We start from the raw sequence: 25,096 nt of genomic DNA on the forward strand, positions 1-25,096 counted from the left end.
CTATTTTCCCGGAAGTAACTGTCAAACTGACCGTGGAGCACTGATTGTACTACATCTGTTGATAAGCAGAGAAAAGTAGGTAGATAGGGGGAAATAACGGTACACTTTTAAACAAACTCACATAAAACAATAATGGAAAGTGTATCCTCGCCGTTACGGTGCTTCGGCGAATGTCACACCGCGGAGAAATACACGGATGACGGAGTGGAGACGGTGACTTCGGTAGAACAGGTAAATTAAGCCAGTTTGACGGCCGGATTAGCCCCGTTAGCTGCCATGGCTAACAAACATTGTTGTCAAGCTACACTGGAGGCAAGAAGTGATGAGTTGCGTAATCATAAACAATTGTTGTTTTTTTACGTGCTTTTAAAATCACTTGCATTTTGTTACTATGTTGAGACATGCCAAGCTAAAATGTTTGTATTCTACTGCCATTTTACTTTATGTTCGTATTGTTCGTTTTTTACTATTTCCTATTGTTGGATTGTCGAGAATGAACATGCAAGTAAACATTTCGTTGTACGATGTATACCATGAGTATCTCGTACATACGGCTAATAAAGCTAGCTAGCATTAGCCGCAGCTCTAATGTAATTAGCTCCATGGCTGGCTAGCTAGCTGGCTAAGATTTTTAATAGAACACGATTAGTCGATACAAGGGTGTGGATTGGCAATGCAGACATCTTCTTAAATGCTATGAATACTTTTTTTCATTATGTCAAAATATACATTCCTTATCAATTCTAAGGAGTGTTTATCAAAATATGCACATTTTTTGTTGTTGTTCTAGTCCAGCACTGACACGTGGGTTTCAACTAATCAAGGGCTTGATGATGAGTTAAAACTGTAAACGGTTGTACAAAACAGTAACAGAGCGCCTTGCCACCCCCGGTTCGTTAAAAAGTTGAGGGATTGGGCTGGAGAAATGTAATCAGTCACAAATGTATACACAACTATGGATGGAAGGATTGACCATCCATGATATCAAAATAAATGATAGTTTTAACCATTATTTTGAGACTATAGTGTTTATTTTATTTGTTTAACAACATTAGAGTAAAACAAGCTTATATTGTGGGTTCTGATGGTGTATCACAGTTGAACTCACTCATGAGGCATTTAGAAGTTATATTCTTCAAGAATCAATGGGTACATATTATTAATTTATAAGTCAAAAAATGGATGTTGCAAAGACTGATAGCCCCTTAAGTCAGGTTCTGTCAGTGCTTGCTTAGAACAAAACTGTGCACCCTCAGGGGGAAGTGAGAGAAACTGCTCCAATTTTGTCATTCTGGATAAAGACAATGTTTTGTATGGTCAAGAAAGGACAGCCAATTATAGTGTTTTGCTGCCGTCCATAATGTTTAAAAAATAATAATAACAATTAACAGGTGTGCATGCAGTCAGTTTCATTCTCATGCCTGGTTAAAGCTCTCATTTTCAGTTTTGATTTGTGTCTCACTCAAACATCTTATTTTTATCCAGAGAAAAGTCGAACGCAGTATTCAAGAAGTAGTCAGTGTTTACAAGCAGATACACAGCTTACCGCAGTAAGTAAATGTTTGACTTTATTCTCTTGTTTTCAGCATGATCACAGTCTTTGTTTTGTTTGTGAGAATCTGTCATTGCTTTGAATCCTACTTGGCTATTTCCTTTACCTGAAATGTGACCACATTTACATTTAAGTCATTTAGCAGACGCTCTTATTACAAGACCCGAGTTGTAAGTCCTTTTTTTCGTGTGAACATTTTGAGAATACAACAAAATACTGGGAGTAAGACGAATTCATACAAATCAAAGTTATCTACAGGGTTGTTAACATTTCACTCTTCTGAACAAGTTATCTACAGGGTTGTTAACATTTCACTCTTCTGAACAAGTTATCTACAGGGTTGTTAACATTTCACTCTTCTGAACAAGTTATCTACAGGGTTGTTAACATTTCACTCTTCTGAACAAGTTATCTACAGGGTTGTTAACATTTCACTCTTCTGAACAAGTTATCTACAGGGTTGTTAACATTTCACTCTTTTGAACAAGTTATCTACAGGGTTGTTAACATTTCACTCTTTTGAACAAGTTATCTACAGGGTTGTTAACATTTCACTCTTCTGAACAAGTTATCTACAGGGTTGTTAACATTTCACTCTTCTGAACAAGTTATCTACAGGGTTCTTAAAGTTTCACCCTTCTGAAGAAACTCTAGCCAGTAGATCCGACCTGCTTGCTTACAGCTGAACTAGGGTCGGACAGACTTCCTGTGTAGATTATGACACAGCGGAGATGGCGTGAGATATGGCTCGGAAAACATATCCCAACTGTTACACCAAGAAGATTGAACGACTGCTAAAAAAGACTAAAAACACTATCACATTCTTCTCGCTGTTAACAGTTGGGATAATGGGACAATTCAGAGTACAAAGCATCTCTCATTCCTGGATTGACGTACGTTTTCCGAGCGCCTCGTGGTTCGCTCTGGAGCGGGGCGTGGTTCGCTCTGGAGCGGGGCGTGGTTCGCTCTGGAGCGGGGCGTGGTTCGGCTGCGCTTTGACTGACTGACTTACCAACCAACCGACGTGTCTGAATGACGCCCTAGATCACGTGTCCAACTCATTCCACGGCGGGTTGAGTAGAGTATATTTTCATTGCTTTCTTGTACTTGTTTCTGTCCTTTTCTCTCCATTCAAAGCACCACCACTGTTTTCGCCACCATGACCGAGTGAGTATGTCAACATATATTTAGTAGACGCTTTTATCCCAAAGCAACTTACAGTAGTGGGTTTTCCTATGTGTGGGACTCTAACCTACGACACAGGAACACGTAATATATCAGTGTTTCTGCTGGAGTCGTTTGGCTCATTCAGTGTTTCTGCTGGAGTCGTTTGGCTCATTCAGTGTTTCTGCTGGAGTCGTTTGGCTCATTCAGTGTTTCTGCTGGAGTCGTTTGGCTCATTCAGTGTTTCTGCTGGAGTCGTTTGGCTCATTCAGTGTTTCTGCTGGAGTCGTTTGGCTCATTCAGTGTTTCTGCTGGAGTCGTTTGGCTCATTCAGTGTTTCTGCTGGAGTCGTTTGGCTCATTCGGTGTTTCCGCTGAAGTCGTTTAGCTGTGGCACTGCCACGGCCCACCCAAAAAATATGGAACGTGAAAACGTCTTTCTGTTCACTTTGAAGATGCTGGAACAAACAATCCACATTTTACTTCCCCTGCAAATAAAATAAGTAATGAATAGACCAATCTTGACAGCTCCATAGTAGAATATTTGATCTATTTATCTAGTTGGCTTGTTGTGGTGTGTTCTATGTGAGAGAGATCTCGAGGCGCATGAGCTAAACGACTCCAGCAGAAACACTGAATGAGCCAAACGACTCCAGCAGAAACACTGAATGAGCCAAACGACTCCAGCAGAAACACTGAATGAGCCAAACGACTCCAGCAGAAACACTGAATGAGCCAAACGACTCCAGCTTACAAGTGCCATAGGGAGGGAAACCTGCATTCTGACAAACAGTCAATGCACAACAATTCTTTCAATAACAGGTTTAATGGCCTTTGTTATAAAGATTGGGTTCCCAGCTTTCCATTCCTACTTCTATTTATTTTTTATCAACTCCATAAATATGTGCGAACTTTACTATTTCAAGCCTGGAGTTTTTAGCAGCGGCATAGCTAAGCACGTTACCGCTCAGCGGTTCAATTAGCTTTGAACGTGTCGGGCTAAATGTAACACGGGTCAAATTTAATCTTAGTTGTGAAATGCATCCAATTACAACAGGTGTAGACTTCACCGTAAAATGCTAAGTTACGAGCTTTTCCCCAACAATGCAGAGTTAAAAAGTAGAAATGTTTGTATTAAAAACTGGCTAAATATATATATATATTTTTTAAAGGAGTAACACAATAAAATAACAAGGCTATATACAAGGATTTCCGGTACCGAGTCGATATGCAGCTGTACGCGATAGTTGAGGTAATATGTACATGTAGGTCGGGGTAAAGTGACTAGGCAATGAGGATAGATAATAAACGGGTCAACGTAAATAGTCCGGCTAGCTATTTGATTATCTTGTTCATCGGTCTTTGTAGGGCAACTTGGGGTAAAATGCCACCCTACCTCAAATTGTGAGGGAGTGACTTAAAAAAAAAGTGATGACAGATGACATGTTTAGTTAAACCACCAGGAAAGTGGTGGGGGCACCTTCCTGGTCCATGCATAGGCACTTTAATTTGTTAAGTGCCTATGCATGGATAACAAACAGCGAGTAGCAGCAGTGTAAAAACAAAGCACTTGACATGCTGACTGCAGGAATGTGAACCAGAGCTGTTGCCAGATAATTTAATGTTAATTTTTCTACCATAAGCCGCCTCAACGTTGTTTTAGATTTGGCAGTACGTCCAACTGGCCTCAAAACCGCAGACCACGTGTATGGCGTCATATGGGTTAGCAGTTTGCTGACGTCAACATTGGGAACAGAGTGCCCCATGGTGGCAGTGGGGTTATGGTATGGGCAGGCATAAACTATGGACAACAAACACAATTGCATTTTATTGATGGCGATTTGAGATACCGTGACGAGATCCTGAGGCCCATTGTCGTGCCATTCATCCACCGCCATCACCTCATGTTTCAGCATGATAAAGCACGGCCCCATGTCGCAAGGATCTGTACACAATTCCTGGAAGCTGAAAATATCCAATAGCCTGCGTACTCACCAGACATGTCACCCGTTGAGCATGTTTGGGATGCTCAGGATCATTGTGCACGACAGCATGTTCCAGTTCCCACCAATATCCAGCAACTTCGCATAGAGGAGTGTGACAACATTCCACAGGCCACAATCAACAGCCTGATCAACTCTGTGAAAGAGATGGTGGGCACACCAGATACTGACTGGTTGTCTGATCCACGCCTCTGTGACCTGCAGATGCATATCTGTATTGTCAGTTGTGTGAAATCCATAGATTAGGGTCTAATTCTTTCATTTCAATTGACTGATTTTCCTTATAGAAACTGCAACTAAGTTTAAATATTTTCAAATTGTCGCTTTTATATTTTTGTTCTGTATAATTTACTTACTGCAATTCTGTTTCCGGGTGTAAATCCACTTCATTTACAGTAGTTAAATCCAAAATACACTTAAAAAATCTCAATGGGGTCATGTTATTAGTTGACACCCCGTTCATTCTGCAGATATCTTTAAATCATAATTCGGAGCAGATATTTAAGTTTTAGAAAAACCTGGTTGTATAAAAACCCGAGGGATGATTTTACTGTAATTCCGGTACCAAACTTGATCTGCACAGTTGTTCCTGTAAATGTGTTTTTGTAAATTGTTAAAAGTAGTACTTATGCATGGAGTTGTATGGTTCAACTTTGAAGTCAATGTCCATTACTGTGGTATTGCCCTGCTATTAAACTACTGTGATGTTTTAATGTGTGTGTCTGTGTGAGATTACTGTCGTGTCGTTATAATTGTACAGTGACCCTGTGATAATGATATGCCAACTGATCCGTGACTAATCCTCAGTACTGAATGGTACTGGCTCTTATCCTCTCTGCCCCCCCCCCCTACTGGGAGGAGTGTCAGGGGTGTGATGTCATACACACAAACACACACTCTTTCTCACACACACACACACACACACACACCACAGTCTAAAGCAGGGGAATGGAAGTGTGTGTCACCTTTGGCACCTGCAGATCAACAGTACTGAGCTGAGAGTTAGTAACTGGGAGAGAGAGGATTTTGAATTCGGCTGAGATCACTCTAAGACTTATTATAGTTTTAACATTTAAACCGTATTCATAATGTGTGTTTGATGTTGGAGGGAAAAGTTTAAATATATATATATATATATATATATATAGGTACCCCAACTTATTTAGCTTGCTCTGTGTGTATACTGTGTTATGTTTGTTTGTGTCCTACCTCGGTTTATGTATCATAACTGTGTTAAGCTAGCATTAGCAACCATAATGTAGCCTGGTCCCAGATCTGTTTATACTTCTAGCCTGCTCCATTGCTCGTTGTCATGGCAACGAGTGACAGGGAGTTGGCATGATGGCACAAACACACTGGTACTCTGGCTAAACCATGTTGTGGGTAGGCTACATGTATAGATGATTTCTCCTCTATTGTTTAGTCTTTATGCATTTTCACTATTGTATCGACAAGCATTACGACATGCACACGTATAGATTTACACTCTTGTGTTTCTCCTCAGGCCCACTGGGTTAGTGTTACTGGGTTATTGATCTTCAGTGTGTTGTCTCCTCAGGCCTACTGGGTTATTGATCTTCAGTGTGTTGTCTCCTCAGGCCCACTGGGTTATTGATCTTCAGTGTGTTGTCTCCTCAGGCCTACTGGGTTATTGATCTTCATTGTGTTGTCTCCTCAGGCCTACTGGGTTATTGATCTTCAGTGTGTTGTCTCCTCAGGCCCACTGGGTTATTGATCTTCAGTGTGTTGTCTCCTCAGGCCCACTCTATTGAGGGACCAGCACTACCAGTACCTGAAGAAAGGATTACGTCATCTCTCCGATGCTTATGAGGTAGGCCTGTGTACTGCGTGATTTAGTATTTCCCACAAAGCACAGAGTGACGATAGACGCTAACCCCCTCCATTAATCTCCACTGGCCTGTGCAGCTGTTGCCTAGTTTAGTCCCAGTACTCTAAAATGGCTGCCTGTATTCCCTATCCTTACTAGTGTCTGGACGCCAGCAGGCCCTGGCTGTGCTACTGGATTCTACACAGTCTGGAGCTGCTGGAGGAACCTGTGCCCACCGCTATCGCCTCAGAGTAAGTACAGCAACCGTGCGCTACATTAGAGGTAGGCTACCCTGGTCCTGGAGTCACTTCATGTTTTTAATTCAACTGACCTGGAAGACCAGAGATGTGTTGGAATACCCATACGAACATACTGTATACTACGTACTATGTATTTACTATTAGTTTGTTTTAGTATACTGTAAACGAATGGTATCCTTTTCAGTGTACTAGCGCTTCGCCTGTCTACCTCGAAGTTGATGCTGTTGCTATGCAACATCTTGCTAGCTTGTTAGCATAACAAATGACTAGCTACACATCTTACGACTTCATTAAACCATGTCTGTTGAGAATACTCAATGACTATACCACTTAGCTAAGAAATGACGTGGATAATCATGTCAATAAACGTTAGATAGTTAGCAGTATATTAGCTATACGCTAATGTAACAGTATAACTTTAGACCGTCCCCTCGCCCATACCCGGGCGCGAACCAGGGACCCTCTGCACACATCAACAGTCACCCACGAAGCATCGTTACCCATCGCTCCACAAAAGCCGCGGCCCTTGCAGGCAAAGGGGAACTACTACTTCAAGGTCTCAGAGCAAGTGACGTCACCGATTGAAACGCTATTTAGCGCGCAACACCGCTAACTAAGCTAGCCTTCACATCCGTTACACTAAGTTCCATGTATTAGTAGCCAACTAACGTTAGGTAGATAGCGAACATACCAGAACGTACAACCAACTGCTGTAATGATATGCGGTTCATAATGCTAGCGTAGCTAACAAACTGTCAGCCAACGTAACTTGTTTGAAAAGTCATTACTTTATTACATCGCTTAACATTTTCTTTACATTTTTCATAATTAGTTAAAGCAATGAATTTGTAGCCGCTGTGTATTTTCCGCCATTTTTCTTCAAATCTGAAAACGATGTGAAGCCATGCCCATTTCCTGAAGAATTGCATTATGGGCCCCCGAAAGCGTGGAAATAGTGTCCACTGCTTGTATACTTCGTATTTTGATCAATGTTGTACGACATCCGGGAACTTTTGGCATACAAACTATATCCAATAAGCATACTATATACTCAATTTATGTCACAAATAGTATGGTTAGTGCAGTTGGTATTTATTTTTTTATTTAACCAGGCAAGTCAGTTAAGAACAAATTCTTATTTTCAATGACGGCCTAGGAACAGTGGGTTAACTGTCTGTTCAGGGGCAGAACGACAGATTTGTACCTTGTCAGCTCGGGGGTTTGAACTTGCAACCTTCCGGTTACTAGTCCACCGCTCTAACCACAAGGCTACCCTGCCGAGTATTGGAACACAACGCAGCTGAATTTAGACACTCGCTGAACTGATCAATTAGCTCAGTTGGTCAGGTGTGGTGCCTAGTGGGAACAAAATCCTGCCGTAGCTGCGGCGCCTCCGGAACAAGGTCGCCCCACCCACTACGCTACACTACCCACGCTACCCTAGCGAAATGCAAGTGGATAAATGATGACTGGTTAGAGCTGCTGCCCTACCATAATACAGACCTTCTGGTCATCACTGTCTACCTACTGCGGGTACGTGCAGCCTACTCTGTACCCTGATGCTGGCCAAACAGCCTCTCAACCTACAGCCGTTAGAATGCATTTTATTCTGTTCTCGCCAAACCTCTGGCGCCCGCCTCTGTCTTTTCAGAGTCGGTACGGTGATGCCAGCCAAGACAACCCACTAGCCTCTGTCTCAGCATTGCAATGCCAAGCCAACCCACCGGCTGGCACTGCCCTTAGAATGAATACTGTGGATGTGTTGGGAGGCAGGTAGCCTAGCGGTTAGAGTGGAAAATACCAGAGAGGTGAAAACTGTCCTTGAGCAAGGCACTTGACCCTAATGTGCTCCAGGGATGCTGTTCTACTATGACTGACCTGTAAAACAACACCTATCATACAACTATGACTGACCCTGTAAAACAACACCTATCATACTACTATGACTGACCCTGTAAAACAACACCTATCACACTACTATGACTGACCCTGTAAAACAACACCTATCACACTACTATGACTGACCCTGTAAAACAACACCTATCATACTACTATGACTGACCCTGTAAAACAACACCTATCATACTACTATGACTGACCCTGTAAAACAACACTTGGAAACCAATCTGGTGTATGTGACAATAAAACATTGTATAAAATTTAAAATAAATATCCAATGACATCCTACTTCCGATATAGTGCAGCCTGCCCTGTACGTAGGGACTCGCCAACCCACTGGTCTCCGTCTCAGTACTGTAATACCGAGCCAACCCACTGGTCTCAGTACTGTAATACCGAGCCAACCCACTGGTCTCCGTCTCAGTACTGTAATACCGAGCCAACCCACTGGTCTCAGTACTGTAATACCGAGCCAACCCACTGGTCTCAGTACTGTAATACCGAGCCAACCCACTGGTCTCAGTACTTTAATACCGAGCCAACCCACTGGTCTCAGTACTGTAATACCGAGCCAACCCACTGGTCTCAGTACTTTAATACCGAGCCAACCCACTGGTCTCAGTACTGTAATACCGAGCCAACCCACTGGTCTCAGTACTTTAATACCGAGCCAACCCACTGGTCTCAGTACTGTAATACCGAGCTGTCTCAGTACCCGGCTGTCTCAGTCCGTACCCGGTTCAAGATTGGTGAAAGAGAGCACGTTTGAGAGATTAGTTTTGCCTTTTAAGTTTACAATATAAACAGTAGTTTAGGATTGTGTGTGTTACCCCTGACGATGTGATCTGCTTTGCAGTGTGTGTGTGTGTATACTCCCATTGCCCTCTCTGCCCCTCCAGTGTGTGTATACTCCCATTGCCCTCTCTGCCCCTCCAGTGTGTGTATACTCCCATTGCCCCTCTGCCCCTCCAGTGTGTGTGTAACTCCCATTGCCCTCTCTGCCCCTCCAGTGTGTGTGTGTGTGTATACTCCCATTGCCCTCTCTGCCCCTCCAGTGTGTGTGTGTAACTCCCATTGCCCTCTCTGCCCCTCCAGTGTGTGTGTGTGTATACTCCCATTGCCCTCTCTGCCCCTCCAGTGTGTGTGTGTGTGTGTGTGTGTGTGTGTATACTCCCATTGCCCTCTCTGCCCCTCCAGTGTGTGTGTGTGTGTGTGTATACTCCCATTGCTCTCTGCCCCTCCAGTGTGTGTGTGTGTGTGTGTGTGTAACTCCCATTGCCCTCTCTGCCCCTCCAGTGTGTGTGTGTAACTCCCATTGCCCTCTCTGCTCCTCCAGTGTGTGTGTGTGTGTAACTCCCATTGCCCTCTCTGCCCCTCCAGTGTGTGTGTGTGTGTGTGTAACTCCCATTGCCCTCTCTGCCCCTCCAGTGTGTGTGTAACTCCCATTGCCCTCTCTGCCCCTCCAGTGTGTGTGTGTGTGTGTGTAACTCCCATTGCCCTCTCTGCCCCTCCAGTGTGTGTGTGTAACTCCCATTGCCCTCTCTGCCCCTCCAGTGTGTGTAAGTTCCTGGCGCGGTGTCAGAGTCCTACTGGGGGTTTTGCTGGAGGTCCATGTCAAGCTGCCCACCTGGCTCCCACCTACGCTGCTGTCAACGCACTCTGTATCATCGGCACCCAGGAGGCATACAACATTATCGACAGGTACTACAACATTATCGACAGGTACTACAACATTATCGACAGGTACTACAACATTATCGACGGGTACTACAACATTATCGCTGCTGTCAACATTATCACTCTACACCATTATCATCGGCTGCCACATTATCGACAGGTGCTACAACATTATCGACAGGTGCTACAACATTATCGACAGGTGCTACACCATTATCGACGGGTACTACAACATTATCGACGGGTACTACAACATTATCGACAGGTACTACAGCATTATCGACGGGTGCTACAACATTATCGACAGGTACTACAACATTATCGACAGGTGCTACAACATTATCGACGGGTACAGTCACTACAACATTATCGACGGGTACAGTCGCTACAACATTATCGACGGGTACAGTCGCTACAACATTATCGACGGGTACAGTCGCTACAACATTATCGACGGGTACAGTCGCTACAACATTATCGACTGGTACAGTCGCTACAACATTATCGACGGAACAGTCGCTACAACATTATCGACGGGTACACGTCGGTCGCTACAGTCGTTACAACATTATCGACGGGTACAGTCGTTACAACATTATCGACGGGTACAGTCACTACAACATTATCGACAGGTACAGTCACTGCAACATTATCGACGGGTACAGTCACTACAACATTATCGACTGGTACAGTCGCTACAACATTATCGACGGGTACAGTCACTGCAACATTATCGACAGGTACAGTCGCTACAACATTATCGACAGGTACAGTCGCTACAACATTATCGACGGGTACAGTCACTGCAACATTATCGACAGGTACAGTCGCTACAACATTATCGACAGGTACAGTCGCTACAAAATTATCGACGGGTACAGTCGCTACAACATTATCGACGGGTGCTACAACATTATCGACGGGTGCAGTCGCTACAACATTATCGACGGGTGCTACAACATTATCGACGGGTGCAGTCGCTACAACATCAAAAGAAAGAAATCACATTAAACAACCAATTCTCGGGTGCTTCCCGGGTGGCACAGTGGTCGAAGGCAGTGCTAGAGGGGTCACTACAGACCTTTTACTTCAAACTATTTGTCTCTAGTGTCTGCCAACCGAACGTTGTGACGACTGAGCGTGACACACGTGTTGCCACAGCAGCAATGTTTTATAGTAACCCCTCCCTCTTCTTCCCTCCTACTCCCTCTTCTTCCCTCCTACTCCCTCTTCATCCCTCCTACTCCCTCTTCTTCCCCTCCTACTCCCTCTTCTTCCCCTCCTACTCCCTCTTCTTCCCCTCCTCCCTCCCTCTTCTTCCCTCCTCCCTCCCTCTTCTTCCCCTCCTCCCTCCCTCTTCTTCCCCTCCTCCCTCCCTCTTCTTCCCCTCCTCCCTCCCTCTTCTTCCCCTCCTCCCTCCCTCTTCTTCCCTCCTCCCTCCCTCTTCTTCCCTCCTCCCTCCCTCTTGTTCCCTCCTCCCTCCCTCTTGTTCCCTCTTCTTCCCTCCTCCCTCTTCTTCTCCTCCCTCCCTCCCTCCCTCCCTCCCTCCCTCCCTCCCTCCCTCCCTCCCTCCCTTCTTCTTCCCTCCCTCCCTCCCTCCCTCCCTCTTTCTTCTTCCCTCCCTCCCTCCCTCTTTCTTCTTCCCTCTCAGGGAGAAGCTGCTCTCCTTCCTGTTCTCTGTGAAGCAGCCAGATGGGTCCTTTGTGATGCACATAGGAGGAGAGGTGGATGTCAGGTGAGAGACGAAGTTGAGCAGCCTTCCATCGCCATGGTTTCACTGTTAGTGGAGCAGACATCACTAATATGTGATAACAATGTTTCTCTCAGTCTCTTTCAAATCAAATTGTATTAGTCACATGCGCCGAATACAACAGGTGTAGGCCTCGCAGTGAAATGCTTACTTTCTCGTTCTGTCTCACGCTCTGTCTCTCTCTCTCTTGCTCTGTGTGTCTCGTGCTCTCAAAATGAAATCTTCTTTATTGGCATGATTTAACAATGTACATATTGCCAAAGCTTACTTTGGGGATTTGCAATATTAACAATTTAATCAACAATATTGTCAACAGTAACAACAATAAACGGACAAAATAACCATACATTGAACAATAAGCACAGTGGACATTGGTCTGCAGGTTGATTGGTCTGCAGGTTGATTGGTCTGCAGGTTGATTGGTCTGCAGGTTGATTGGTCTGCAGGTTGATTGGTCTGCAGGTTGATTGGTCTGCAGGTTGATTGGTCTGCAGGTTGATTGGTCTGCAGGTTGATTGGTCTGCAGGTTGATTGGTCTGTCAGACACTGTCCCTCATCTTATGGCAGGCAGCATTGTAGTGCGCTGCCAACCCACAGCTCTCTGCGTCCTCCCCCATCAGGACGGGTAGCCTATCCTCATCAGAGGGTTTCAAATTTGTGGAAATGAAACTCTCTTAATTGTTTTATATTTTTTACATTTTGTCAGGAAATGCAGCTCTGTCTCGGGTTCTGCTGATGGAAAAATGGCGCTGGAGGAGATGGCCTCCGTTTTACGGTCTCCTAACCAATTGTGCTATTATGTGTTTGTTTTTTTGCGATATTTGTAATTTATTTTGTACATAATGTTTCTGCAACCGTATCTTACGGCAGAAAAGAGCTTCTGGATATCAGGACAGCGATCACTCACCTCGGATTAGACAAAGAGCTTCTGGATATCAGGACAGCGATCACTCACCTCGGATTAGACAAAGACTTTTGTTCAACAACAAGCAGGACTTGCACGATATTCTCCAAACACCACGCAGGGGTGACATCCCAATTATTCGCATCAGGGTGCGACGCAGAGGAAGAAGAGCCGGATGCCTCGTCCGGATCCGCAGAAGGCGAGTTGGAAAGCTGCCGTTTACCGTCAATATTACTCACCAACATGCAATCGTTGGACAATAAACTAGACGAGGTACAATCACAAATATCCTACCAACGGGACATCCTGTTTCACGGAATCGTGGCTGAATGACGACATGGATATTCAGCTAGCGGGATACACTCTGCACCGGCAGGATAGAACAGCACACTCCGGTAAGACGAGGGGGTGGGGTATTTTATTTGTAAACAGCTGGTGCACGAAATCAAAGGAAGTCTCTAGATTTTGCTCTCCTGAAGTTGAGTATATTGTGATAAACTGCAGGCCACACTACTTGCCTAGAGAGTTTTCAGCTATACTTTTCGTCAGTGTTTATTTACCTCCACAGGCAGATGCTGGCACTAAGACCGCACTCAGTCAGCTGTATAAGGAAATAAGCAAACAGGAAATCACTCACCCAGAGGTGGCGCTCCTAGTGTCCTGGAGACTTTAATGCAGGGAAACTCTATCAACATGTTAAATGTGCAACCAGAGGGAAAGCAATTCTAGATCACCTTTACTCCACACACAGAGACACGTACAAAACTCTCCCTCGACCTCCATTTGGTAAATCCGACCACAACTCTATCCTCCTGATTCCTGCTTGCAAGCAAAAATTAAAGCAGGATGAACCAGTGACTCGGTCTATATAAAAGTGGTCAGATGAAGCAGATGCTAAACTACAGGACTGCTTTGCTATCACAGACTGGAACATGTTCCAGGATTCTTCTGATGGCATTGAGGAATACACCACATCAGTGCATCAATGGTGTTGTCCCCACAGTGACCGTACGTACATACCCCAACCAGAAGCCATGGATTACAGGCAACATCTGCACTGAGCTAAAGGGTAGAGCTGCTGCTTTCAGGGTGCGGGACTCTAACCCGGAAGCTTATAAGAAATCCCGCTATGCCCTGCGACGAACCATCAAACAGGCAAAGCGTCAATACAGGGCTAAGATTGAATCGTACTACACCGGCTCCGACGCTCGTTGGATGTGGCAGGGCTTGCAAACTATTACAGACTACAAAGGGAAGCACAGCCACGAGCTGCCCAGTGACACGAGCCTACCAGACGAGCTAAATCACTTCTATGCTCACTTCGAGGCATGCATGAGAGCATCAGCTGTTCCAGATGACTGTGTGATCACGCTCTCCGTACCCAACGTGAGTAAGACGTTTAAACAGGTCAACATACACAAGGCTGTGGGGCCAGATGGATTACCAGGACGTGTGCTCCGGGCATGTGCTGACCAACTGGCAGGTGTCGTCACTGACATTTTCAAAATGTCCCTGATTGACATGCTGTGTCCAAGAACACAAAGGCAACCTGCCTAAATGACTACAGACCCGTAGCACTCACATCTGTAGCCATGAAGTGCTTTGAAAGGCTGGTAATGGCTCACATCAACACCAGAAACCCTAGACCCACTCCAATTTGCATACCACCCAAACATCCACAGATGATGCCATCTCTATTGCACACTGCCCTTTCCCACCTGGACAAAAGGAACCCCTATGTGAGAATGCTATTCATTGACTACAGCTCAGCGTTCAACACCATAGTGCCCTCAAAGCTCATCAATATGCTAAGGACCTTGTGACTAAACACCTCCCTCTGCAACTGGATCCTGGACTTCCTGACGGGTCTCCCCCAGGTGGTGAGGGTAGGTAGCAACACATCTGCCACGCTGATCCTCAACACTGGAGCTCCCCAGGGGTGCGTGCTCAGTCCCCTCCTGTGCTCCCTGTTCACCCAGGACTGCATGGCCAGGCACAACTCCAACACCATCATTAAGTTTGCAGACGACACAACAGTGGTAGGCCTGATCACCGACAACGACGAGACAGCCTATAGGGAGGTCGTCAAGAGACCTGGCCGGGTGGTGCCAGAATAACAACCTATCCCTCAACATAACCAAGACTAAGGAGATGATTGTGGACTACAGGAAAAGGAGGACCGAGCACGTCCCCATTCTCATCGACGGGGCTGTTGTGGAGCAAGTTGAGAGCTTCAAATTGCTTGGTGTCCACATCAACAACAAACTAGAATGGTCCAAACACACCAAGACAGTTGTGAAGAGGGCACGACAAAGCCTATTCCCCCTCAGGAAACTAAAAAGATTTGGCATGGGTCCTGAGATCCTCAAAAGGTTCTACAGCTGCAACATCGAGAGCATCCTGACCGGTTGCATCACTGCCTGGTATGGCAATTGCTCGGCCTCTGACCGCAAGGCACTACAGAGGGTAGTGCTTACGGCCCAGTACATCACTGGGGCTAAGCTGTCTGCCACCCAGGACCTCTACACCAGGTGGTGTCAGAGGAAGGCCCTAAAAATTGTCAAAGACCCCAGCCAGCCAAGTCATAGACTGTTCTCTCTGCTACCACATGGCAAGCGGTACCGGAGTGCCAAGTCTAGGACAAAAAGGCTTCTCAACAGTTTTTACCCCCCAGCCATAAGACTCCTGAACAGGTAATCAAATGGCTACCCGGACTATTTGCATTGTGCTCCTCCACCCAACCCCTCTTTTATGTTGCAGCTACTCTCTGTTTATCATATATGCATAGTCACTTTAACTATACATTCATGTACATACTACCTCAATTGGGCCGACCAACCAGTGCTCCAGCACATTGGCCTACTGGGCTATCTGCATTGTGTCCAACCACCCACCACCCCCTCTTTTTACGCTACTGCTACTCTCTGTTCATATTTGCATAGTCACTTTAACTATACCTACATGTACATACTACCTCAATAAGCCTGACTAACAGGTGTCTGTATATAAGTAGCCTTGCTACTCTTATTTTCAAAAGTGTTTTTACTGTTGTTTTATTTCTTTACTTACACACACACACACCTTTTTTTCGCACTATTGGTTAGCGCCTGTAAGAAAGCATTTCACTGTGAGGTCTACTACACTTGTTGTATTCGGCATTTCACTGTAAGGTCTACTACACCTGTTGTATTCAGCATTTCACTGTAAGGTCTACTACACCTGTTGTATTCAGCATTTCACTGTGAGGTCTACTACACCTGTTGTATTCAGCATTTCACTGTGAGGTCTACTACACCTGTTGTATTCGGCATTTCACTGTAAGGTCTACTACACCTGTTGTATTCAGCATTTCACTGTAAGGTCTACTACACCTGTTGTATTCAGCATTTCACTGTGAGGTCTACTACACCTGTTGTATTCGGCATTTCACTGTGAGGTCTACTACACCTGTTGTATTCGGAGTACTTGACAAACTTTGATTTTATTTATTAAGTGGTTGGACAGCCTTTCCTCTGCAACCTTTCCTCTGTCTCGGTCTTTCTCCCTCGGTTTCTCTCTCGTTATCTCTTTCTTGGTCTGTCTCTCTGTGTTTTAGGAGTACAGTCGTGGCCAAAAGGTTTGTGAGTGACAAATATTAATTTTCACCAAGTCTGCTGCCTCAGTTTGTATGATGGAAATTTGCATATACTCCAGAATGTTATGAAGAGTGATCAGATGCATTGCAATTAATGGCAAAGTCTCTCTTGAACTGAATCCCAAAAACATTTACACTGCATTTCAGCCCTGCCACAAAAGGACCAACTGACATGTCAGTGATTCTCTCGTTAACACAGGTGTGAGTGTTGACGAGGACAAGGCTGGAGATCTCTCTGTCATGCTGATTGAGTTTGAATAACAGACTGGAAGCTTCAAAAGGAGGGTGGTGCTTGGAATCATTGTTCTTCCTCTGTCAACCATGGTTACCTGCAAGGAGGAAGAATGTGCCGTCATCATTGCTTTGCACAAAAAGGGCTTGCCAGGCAAGGATATTGCTGCCAGTAAGATTGCACCTAAATCAACCATTTATCAGATCAACAAGAACTTCAAGGAGAGCGGTTCAATTGTTGTGAGGAAGGCTTCAGGGCGCCCAGGAAAGTCCAGCAAGCGCCAGGACCGTCTCCTAAAGTTGATTCAGCTGCGGGATCGGGGCACCACCAGTACAGAGCTTGCTCAGGAATGGCAGCAGGCAGGTGTGAGTGCATCTGCACGCACAGTGAGGTGAAGACTTTTGGAGGATGGACTGGTGTCAAGAAGGGCAGCAAAGAAGCCACTTCTCTCCAGGAAAAACATCAGGGACAGACTGATATTCTAAAGAAGGTACATGGATTGGACTGCTGAGGACTGGGGTGAAGTCATTTTCTCTGAATCCCCTTTCCGATTGTTTGGGGCATCCAGAAAAAAGCTTGTCCGGAGAAGACAAGGTGAGCGCTACCATCAGTCCTGTGTCATGCCAACAGTAAAGCATCCTGAGACCATTCATGTGTGAGGTTGCTTCTCAGCCAAGGGAGTGGGCTCACTCACAATTTTGCCTAAGAACAGAGCCATGAATAAAGAATGGTACCAACACATCCTCCGAGAGCAACTTCTCCCAACCATCCAGGAACAGTTTGGTGACGAACAACGCCTTTTCCAGTATGATGGAGCACCTTGCCATAAGGCAAAAGTGATAACTAAGTGGCTCGGGGAACAAAACATTGATATTTGGGTCCATGGCCAGGAAACTCCCCAGACCTTAATCCCATTGAGAACTTGTGGTCAATCCTCAAGAGGCAGGTGGACAAACAAAACCCCACAAATTCTGACAAACTCCAAGCATTGATTATGCAAGAATGGGCTGCCATCAGTCAGGATGTGGCCCAGAAGTTAATTGACAGCATGCCAGGGCGGATTGCAGAGGTCTTGAAAAAGAACGGTCAACACTGCAAACATTGACTCTTTGCATCAACTTCATGTAATTGTCAATAAAAGCCTTTGGCACTTATGAAATGCTTGTAATTATACTTCAGTATTCCGTAGTAACATCTGACAAAAATATCTAAAGACACTGAAGCAGCAAATTTAGTGGAAATTAATATTTGTGTCATTCTCAAAACATTTGGACATGACTGTACGTACTGTGTATTAAGCCCCACCTCTCTCTCTCTCTGTGTTGTAGGAGTACGTACTGTGTATTAAGCCCCACCCCTCTCTCTCTGTGTGTTGTAGGAGTACGTACTGTGTATTAAGCCCCACCCCTCTCTCTCTGTGTGTTGTAGGAGTACGTACTGTGTATTAAGCCCCACCCCTCTCTCTCTCTGTGTGTTGTAGCAGTACGTACTGTGTATTAAGCCCCACCCCTCCCTCGCTCTGTGTTGTAGCAGTACGTACTGTGTATTAAGCCCCACCCCTCCCTCGCTCTGTGTTGTAGCAGTACGTACTGTGTATTAAGCCCCACCCCTCTCTCGCTGTGTTGTAGCAGTACGTACTGTGTATTAAGCCCCACCCCTCTCTCGCTGTGTTGTAGCAGTACATACTGTGTATTAAGCCCCACCCCTCTCTCTCTGTGTTGTAGCAGTACGTACTGTGTATTAAGCCCCACCCCTCTCTCTCTGTGTTGTAGCAGTACATACTGTGTATTAAGCCCCACCCCTCTCTCTCTGTGTTGTAGCAGTACATACTGTGTATTAAGCCCCACCCCTCTCTCTCTGTGTTGTAGCAGTACGTACTGTGTATTAAGCCCCACCCCTCTCTCTCTGTGTTGTAGCAGTACATACTGTGTATTAATCCCTACCTCTGTGTTGTATGAGTACGTACTGTGTGTTAAGCCCCACCCCTCTCTCTCTGTGTTGTAGCAGTACGTACTGTGTATTAAGCCCTACCTCTCTCTCTGTGTTGTAGCAGTACATACTGTGTATTAAGCCCCACCCCTCTCTTTCTGTGTTGTAGCAGTACATACTGTGTATTAATCCCTACCTCTGTGTTGTATGAGTACATACTGTGTATTAAGCCCCACCCCTCTCTCTCTGTGTTGTAGCAGTACATACTGTGTATTAATCCCTACCTCTGTGTTGTATGAGTACGTACTGTGTATTAAGCCCCACCCCTCTCTCTCTGTGTTGTAGCAGTACATACTGTGTATTAATCCCTACCTCTGTGTTGTAGGAGTACGTACTGTGTATTAAGCCCCACCCCTCTCTCTCTGTGTTGTAGCAGTACGTACTGTGTATTAAGCCCTACCTCTCTCTCTGTGTTGTATGAGTACGTACTGTGTATTAAGCCCCACCCCTCTCTCTCTGTGTTGTAGGAGTACGTACTGTGTATTAAGCCCCACCCCTCTCTCTCTGTGTTCTAGGAGTACGTACTGTGCTGCGTCGGTGGCGTCTCTCACCAACATCATGACACCCACTCTGTTCCAGGACACTCCCACGTGGATTGTCAGGTACTGTAGTATAGCGCTCAGCCAGACCACTTATTTCATCTCTGTCTATCGAACTGGTGTTCCTTTTTGATAATAAACATTTCTGTTACATCATAAGAATAGGACAGTCATACTGTGAGTTAAATGGACTGTAATAATTACAAGGGTTTGGTCCCCTATACTTTAGGAAAATAACTTTGTAGTGATCATGTGTTTACACTGTTCTGTAGAAAGACAGTGAAAGCCTACCGAGGTGGCTTCGTCATGCCTACCCACTCTCTGCTACCATGTAGTCTTCCTCATGCCTACCCACTCTCTGCTACCATGTAGTCTTCCTCGTGCCTACCCACTCTCTGCTACCATGTTGTCTCCTTCCTGTCTTCCTCATGCCTACCCACTCTGCTACCATGTTGTCTTCCTCATGCCTACCCACTCTCTGCTACCATGTTGTCTTCCTCATGCCTATCCACTCTCTGCTACCATGTAGTCTTCCTCATGCCTATCCACTCTCTGCTACCATGTAGTCTTCCTCATGCCTATCCACTCTCTGCTACCATGTTGTCTTCCTCATGCCTACCCACTCTCTGCTACCGTGATGTCTCCTTCCTGTCTTCCTCGTGCCTACCATGTTGTCTTCTCTGCCACCTGTACCATGTCTCCTTCCTGTCTTCCTCGTGCCTACTCACTGTCTGCTACCATGTTGTCTTCCTCGTGCCTACCCACTCTCTGCTACCATGTCTCCTTCCTGTCTTCCTCATGCCTACTCACTGTCTGCTACCATGTTCTCTTCCTCATGCCTACCCACTCTCTGCTACCATGTTCTCTTCCTCATGCCTACTCACTGTCCTACCCTCTCTCTGCTACCACTCTCTGCTACCATGATGTCTCCTTCCTGTCTTCCTCATGCCTACTCACTGTCTGCTACCATGTTATCTTCCTCATGCCTACCCACTCTCTGCTACCATGATGTCTCCTTCCTGTCTTCCTCATGCCTACTCACTGTCTGCTACCATGTTCTCTTCCTCATGCCTACCCACTCTCTGCTACCATGATGTCTCCTTCCTGTCTTCCTCATGCCTACCCACTCTCTGCTACCATGATGTCTCCTTCCTGTCTTCCTCATGCCTACTCACTGTCTGCTACCATGTTCTCTTCCTCATGCCTACCCACTCTCTGCTACCATGATGTCTCCTTCCTGTCTTCCTCATGCCTACTCACTGTCTGCTACCATGTTATCTTCCTCATGCCTACCCACTCTCTGCTACCATGATGTCTCCTTCCTGTCTTCCTCATGCCTACTCACTGTCTGCTACCATGATGTATCCTTCCTGTCTTCCTCATGCCTACCCACTCTCTGCTACCATGATGTCTCCTTCCTGTCTTCTCATGCCTACTCACTGTCTGCTACCATGATGTCATGCCTACCCACTCTCATGATGTCTTCCTCATGCCTACTCACTGTCTGCTACCATGATGTATCCTTCCTGTCTTCCTCATGCCTACCCACTTTCTGCTACCATGATGTCTTCCTCATGCCTACCCACTCTCTGCTACCATGATGTCTCCTTCCTGTCTTCCTCATGCCTACTCACTCTGCTACCATGATGTCTTCCTCATGCCTACTCACTGTCTGCTACCATGTTATCTTCCTCATGCCTACCCACTCTCTGCTACCATGATGTCTCCTTCCTGTCTTCCTCATGCCTACTCACTGTCTGCTACCATGATGTCTCCTTCCTGTCTTCCTCATGCCTACCCTGTCTTCCTCATGCCTACTCACTGTCTGCTACCATGTTATCTTCCTCATGCCTACCCACTCTCTGCTACCATGATGTCTCTTCCTGTCTTCACTGTCTGCTACCATGTTATCTTCCTACTCACTGTCTGCTACCATGATGTATCCTTCCTGTCTTCCTCATGCCTACCCACTCTCTGCTACCATGATGTCTTCCTCATGCCTACCCACTCTCTGCTACCATGATGTCTCCTTCCTGTCTTCCTCATGCCTACTCACTCTGCTACCATGATGTCTTTCTCATGCCTACTCACTCTGCTACCATGATGTCTTTCTCATGCCTACTCACTGTCTGCTACCATGTTATCTTCCTCATGCCTACCCACTCTCTGCTACCATGATGTCTCCTTCCTGTCTTCCTCATGCCTACTCACTGTCTGCTATCATGTCTTCCTCATGCCGACCCACTCTCTGCTACCATGATGTCTCCTTCATGTCTTCCTCATGCCTACTCACTGTCTGCTACCATGCCTACTCACTGTCTGCTATCATGTCTTCCTCATGCCTACCCACTCCCTGCTACCATGATGTCTTCCTCATGCCTACCCACTCCCTGCTACCATGATGTCTTCCTCATGCCTACCCACTGTCTGCTACCATGTTCTCTTCCTCATGCCTACCCACTCCTCGCTACCATGATGTCTCCTTCCTGTCTTCCTCATGCCTACTCACTGTCTGCTACCATGATGTCTCCTTCCTGTCTTCCTCATGCCTACTCACTGTCTGCTACCATGATGTCTTCCTCATGCCTACCCACTCTCTGCTACCGTGATGTCTCCTTCCTGTCTTCCTCATGCCTACCCACTCTCTGCTACCATGATGTCTCCTTCATGTCTTCCTCATGCCTACCCACTCTCTGCTACCATGTAGTCTTCCTCATGCCTATCCACTCTCTGCTACCATGTAGTCTTCCCCATGCCTACCCACTCTCTGCTACCGTGATGTCTCCTTCCTGTCTTCCTCATGCCTACTCACTGTCTGCTACCATGATGTCTTCCTCATGCCTACTCACTGTCTGCTACCATGATGTCTTCCTCATGCCTACCCACTCTCTGCTACCATGATGTCTCCTTCCTGTCTTCCTCATGCCTACTCACTGTCTGCTACCATGTTCTCTTCCTCATGCCTACCCACTCTCTGCTACCATGATGTCTCCTTCCTGTCTTCCTCATGCCTACTCACTTTCTGCTACCATGATGTCTCCTTCCTGTCTTCCTCATGCCTACTCACTTTCTGCTACCCTGTTGTCTTCCTCATGCCTACTCACTGTCTGCTACCATGATGTCTCCTTCCTGTCTTCCTCATGCCTACTCACTGTCTGCTATCATGTCTCCTTCCTGTCTTCCTCATGCCTACCCACTCTCTGCTACCATGTCTTCCTCATGCCTACTCACTGTTGGCTACCATGTTGTCTCCTTCCTGCCTACTCCCTGTCGGCTACCATGATGTCTCCTTCCTGTCTTCCTCATGCCTACTCACTGTCGAGCTACCATGTTGACTCCTTCCTGTTCTCCTCCAGCTGTCAGAACTGGGAGGGGGGTCTCGGGGGCGTCCCTGGGCTAGAGGCCCATGGAGGGTACACCTTCTGTGGGACGGCTGCCATGGTCATCCTGGGGAAGGAGCACATGCTGGATCTCAAGTCTCTGCTGGTGAGTCACCAACGTCACAGGTTCCACGTCTTGTTTCCTTTGGTTCTGATTTGTGTAATGGACGATAACACTTTATAAAAAATATAGTTATACATAATTTTGAACAGGGGAGGCTTTGAGCCAAGCATTGCTTTCAGTTCTATCCAGACCTCAAGTCTCCTCCTCTTTTCTGAACCGAAGTCAACCATTCAGCTACAGCATTGCTTTCAGTTCTATCCAGACCTCAAGTCTCCTCCTCTTTTCTGAACCGAAGTCAACCATTCAGCTACAGCATTGCTTTCAGTTCTATCCAGACCTCAAGTCTCCTCCTCTTTTCTGAACCGAGTCAACCATTCAGCTACAGCATTGCTTTCAGTTCTATCCAGACCTCCACTCACACATCCAATGTCTCTGTGTCCTCGCTGCAGAGGTATCCCATATCACTACTTCCCCTGAGAACCCATTTTCTTGATCAGCATTTGACTTAAGTGATGGTGTGTGTATATAGAGGATGCGCAGAGGCCGGTCGGTCAGAAGTTGTACACTATATAGGGAAGAGGGTGCCATTTTGGACTCCGCCCAGGTCTGTAAAGAGACACCATGGGCTGACGTGTAGATCAATCCCCCAAAACTACCAGAACAGTAGGAACCCCAACCGCTCTGGCCACCAGTCCTCACCCCTCTGGCCACCAGTCCTCACCCCTCTGGCCACCAGTCCTCACCCCTCTGGCCACCAGTCCTCACCCCTCTGGCCACCAGTCCTCACCGCTCTGGCCACCAGTCCTCACCGCTCTGGCCACCAGTCCTCACCGCTCTGGCCACCAGTCCTCACCCCTCTGGCCACCAGTCCTCACCCCTCTGGCCACCAGTCCTCACCCCTCTGGCCACCAGTCCTCACCCCTCTGGCCACCAGTCCTCACCCCTCTGGCCACCAGTCCTCACCGCTCTGGCCACCAGTCCTCACCGCTCTGGCCACCAGCCCTCACCGCTCTGGCCACCAGCCCTCACCCCTCTGGCCACCGGTCCCGTCCGCACCGCTCTGGCCACCAGTCCGCACCCCTCTGGCCACCGGTCCCCCCCGCACCGCTAAGCACAGCTCTCAGAACAGGTCCTATTCACTAGACATTAAACAGAAGAGAACTGACAAACAGGGAGGGAATTTGTTCTATAAGAATGTTTTTGTTTTCATATTGTTTTAAACTAAAGCTGTAATTGCAGTTGGAGAGTGAAACCTGTCACGTTTTCTTCCTCGGCTTCAGAAACAGAGACACGACTGAGGACTCCAGCTGGTACTTAAACCAATTCCATAATGATTCAGTCCAGTCCTCGTGCTTTGGAAAGATTCCCAATTAGCCGTTGCTATAGCAACCAAGTCCACTTTTTTTCAAATATCAATTCATGTTAGACCCTCTCTGATAGGAACCTCATGGGGTTTCATCATCTGGCTAGTTTTAAAGAGCAGAAAGGCTGGATGAAACTCAATCCGCTCTCACTGTGTACGCTGCACGGCATTTACACTATGGCTGGTTTGGATAGAAAATGGCTGCCTTCCTGGGACTGTAGGGAAAATGGCGTCAGTTTCTCGCATTGTGATGAGGCTCTTTAGTGATAATAACACCACCCTTACTCTGTCTTCTCTTACTGCCTCTCCTTCTCCTCTCTCTCTCCTTCTCCTCTCTCTCTCCTCTCTCTCTCTCCCCTCTCTCGCCCTCCCCTCTCTCGCCTTCTTCTTCTCTCTCCTTCTCCTCCTCCCTCTCCTCTCTCTCTCCTCTCTCTCCTTCTCCTCTCTCTCTCTTCCTCTCTCTCTCTCTCCTCTCTCTCCTTCCTCTCTCTCCTTCCTCTCTCTCCTTCCTTTCTCTCTCCCCTCTCTCTTCTCCTTCTCCTCCTCTCTCCTTCTTCTCCTCTCCTTCTCCGTCTTCTCCTCCTCTCTCTCTCCTCCTCTCTCTTTCCTTCTCCTCTCTCTCCTCCTCTCTCTCTCCTTCTCCTCCTCTCCTTCTCCTCCTCTCTCTTCTCCTCCTCTCTCTCCTCCCTCCTCTCTCTCCTCTCTCTCCTCTCTCTCCTCCCTCTCCTCCTCTCTCTCCTCCCTCTCCTCTCTCCTCCTCTCCTCTCTCTGCTCTGCTCTCTCCTTCTCCTCCTCTCTCCTCTCTCTCTCCTCTCTCTCTCTCCTCTCTCTCTCCTCCTCTCTCTCTCTCTCTCTCCTC

At 46.6% G+C, this 25,096-nt stretch overlaps 1 protein-coding gene across 2 annotated transcripts in view; it reads left to right on the forward strand.

The window, feature by feature from the left end:
• fntb (farnesyltransferase, CAAX box, subunit beta) overlaps positions 1 to 25,096 on the forward strand; it is a 61,988-nt gene continuing 36,892 nt past the window's right edge. Inside the window, exons 1-9 of one of the 2 annotated variants that reach the window (XM_065008591.1) lie at positions 1 to 231; positions 1,486 to 1,550; positions 2,690 to 2,719; positions 6,477 to 6,549; positions 6,706 to 6,797; positions 10,260 to 10,406; positions 12,034 to 12,117; positions 19,407 to 19,493; positions 22,787 to 22,916. In XM_065008591.1, the coding sequence (XP_064864663.1) occupies positions 133 to 231; positions 1,486 to 1,550; positions 2,690 to 2,719; positions 6,477 to 6,549; positions 6,706 to 6,797; positions 10,260 to 10,406; positions 12,034 to 12,117; positions 19,407 to 19,493; positions 22,787 to 22,916 (807 nt within the window). In that variant the 5' untranslated portion in view covers positions 1 to 132. The remainder of the gene's footprint in view (positions 232 to 1,485; positions 1,551 to 2,689; positions 2,720 to 6,476; positions 6,550 to 6,705; positions 6,798 to 10,259; positions 10,407 to 12,033; positions 12,118 to 19,406; positions 19,494 to 22,786; positions 22,917 to 25,096) is intronic. The other variant, XM_065008592.1, reaches the window with a different exon arrangement.

This window comes from Oncorhynchus nerka, linkage group LG24 (genome assembly GCF_034236695.1).
Source record: "Oncorhynchus nerka isolate Pitt River linkage group LG24, Oner_Uvic_2.0, whole genome shotgun sequence".
In the NCBI taxonomy this organism is placed as follows: Eukaryota; Metazoa; Chordata; class Actinopteri; order Salmoniformes; family Salmonidae; genus Oncorhynchus; species Oncorhynchus nerka.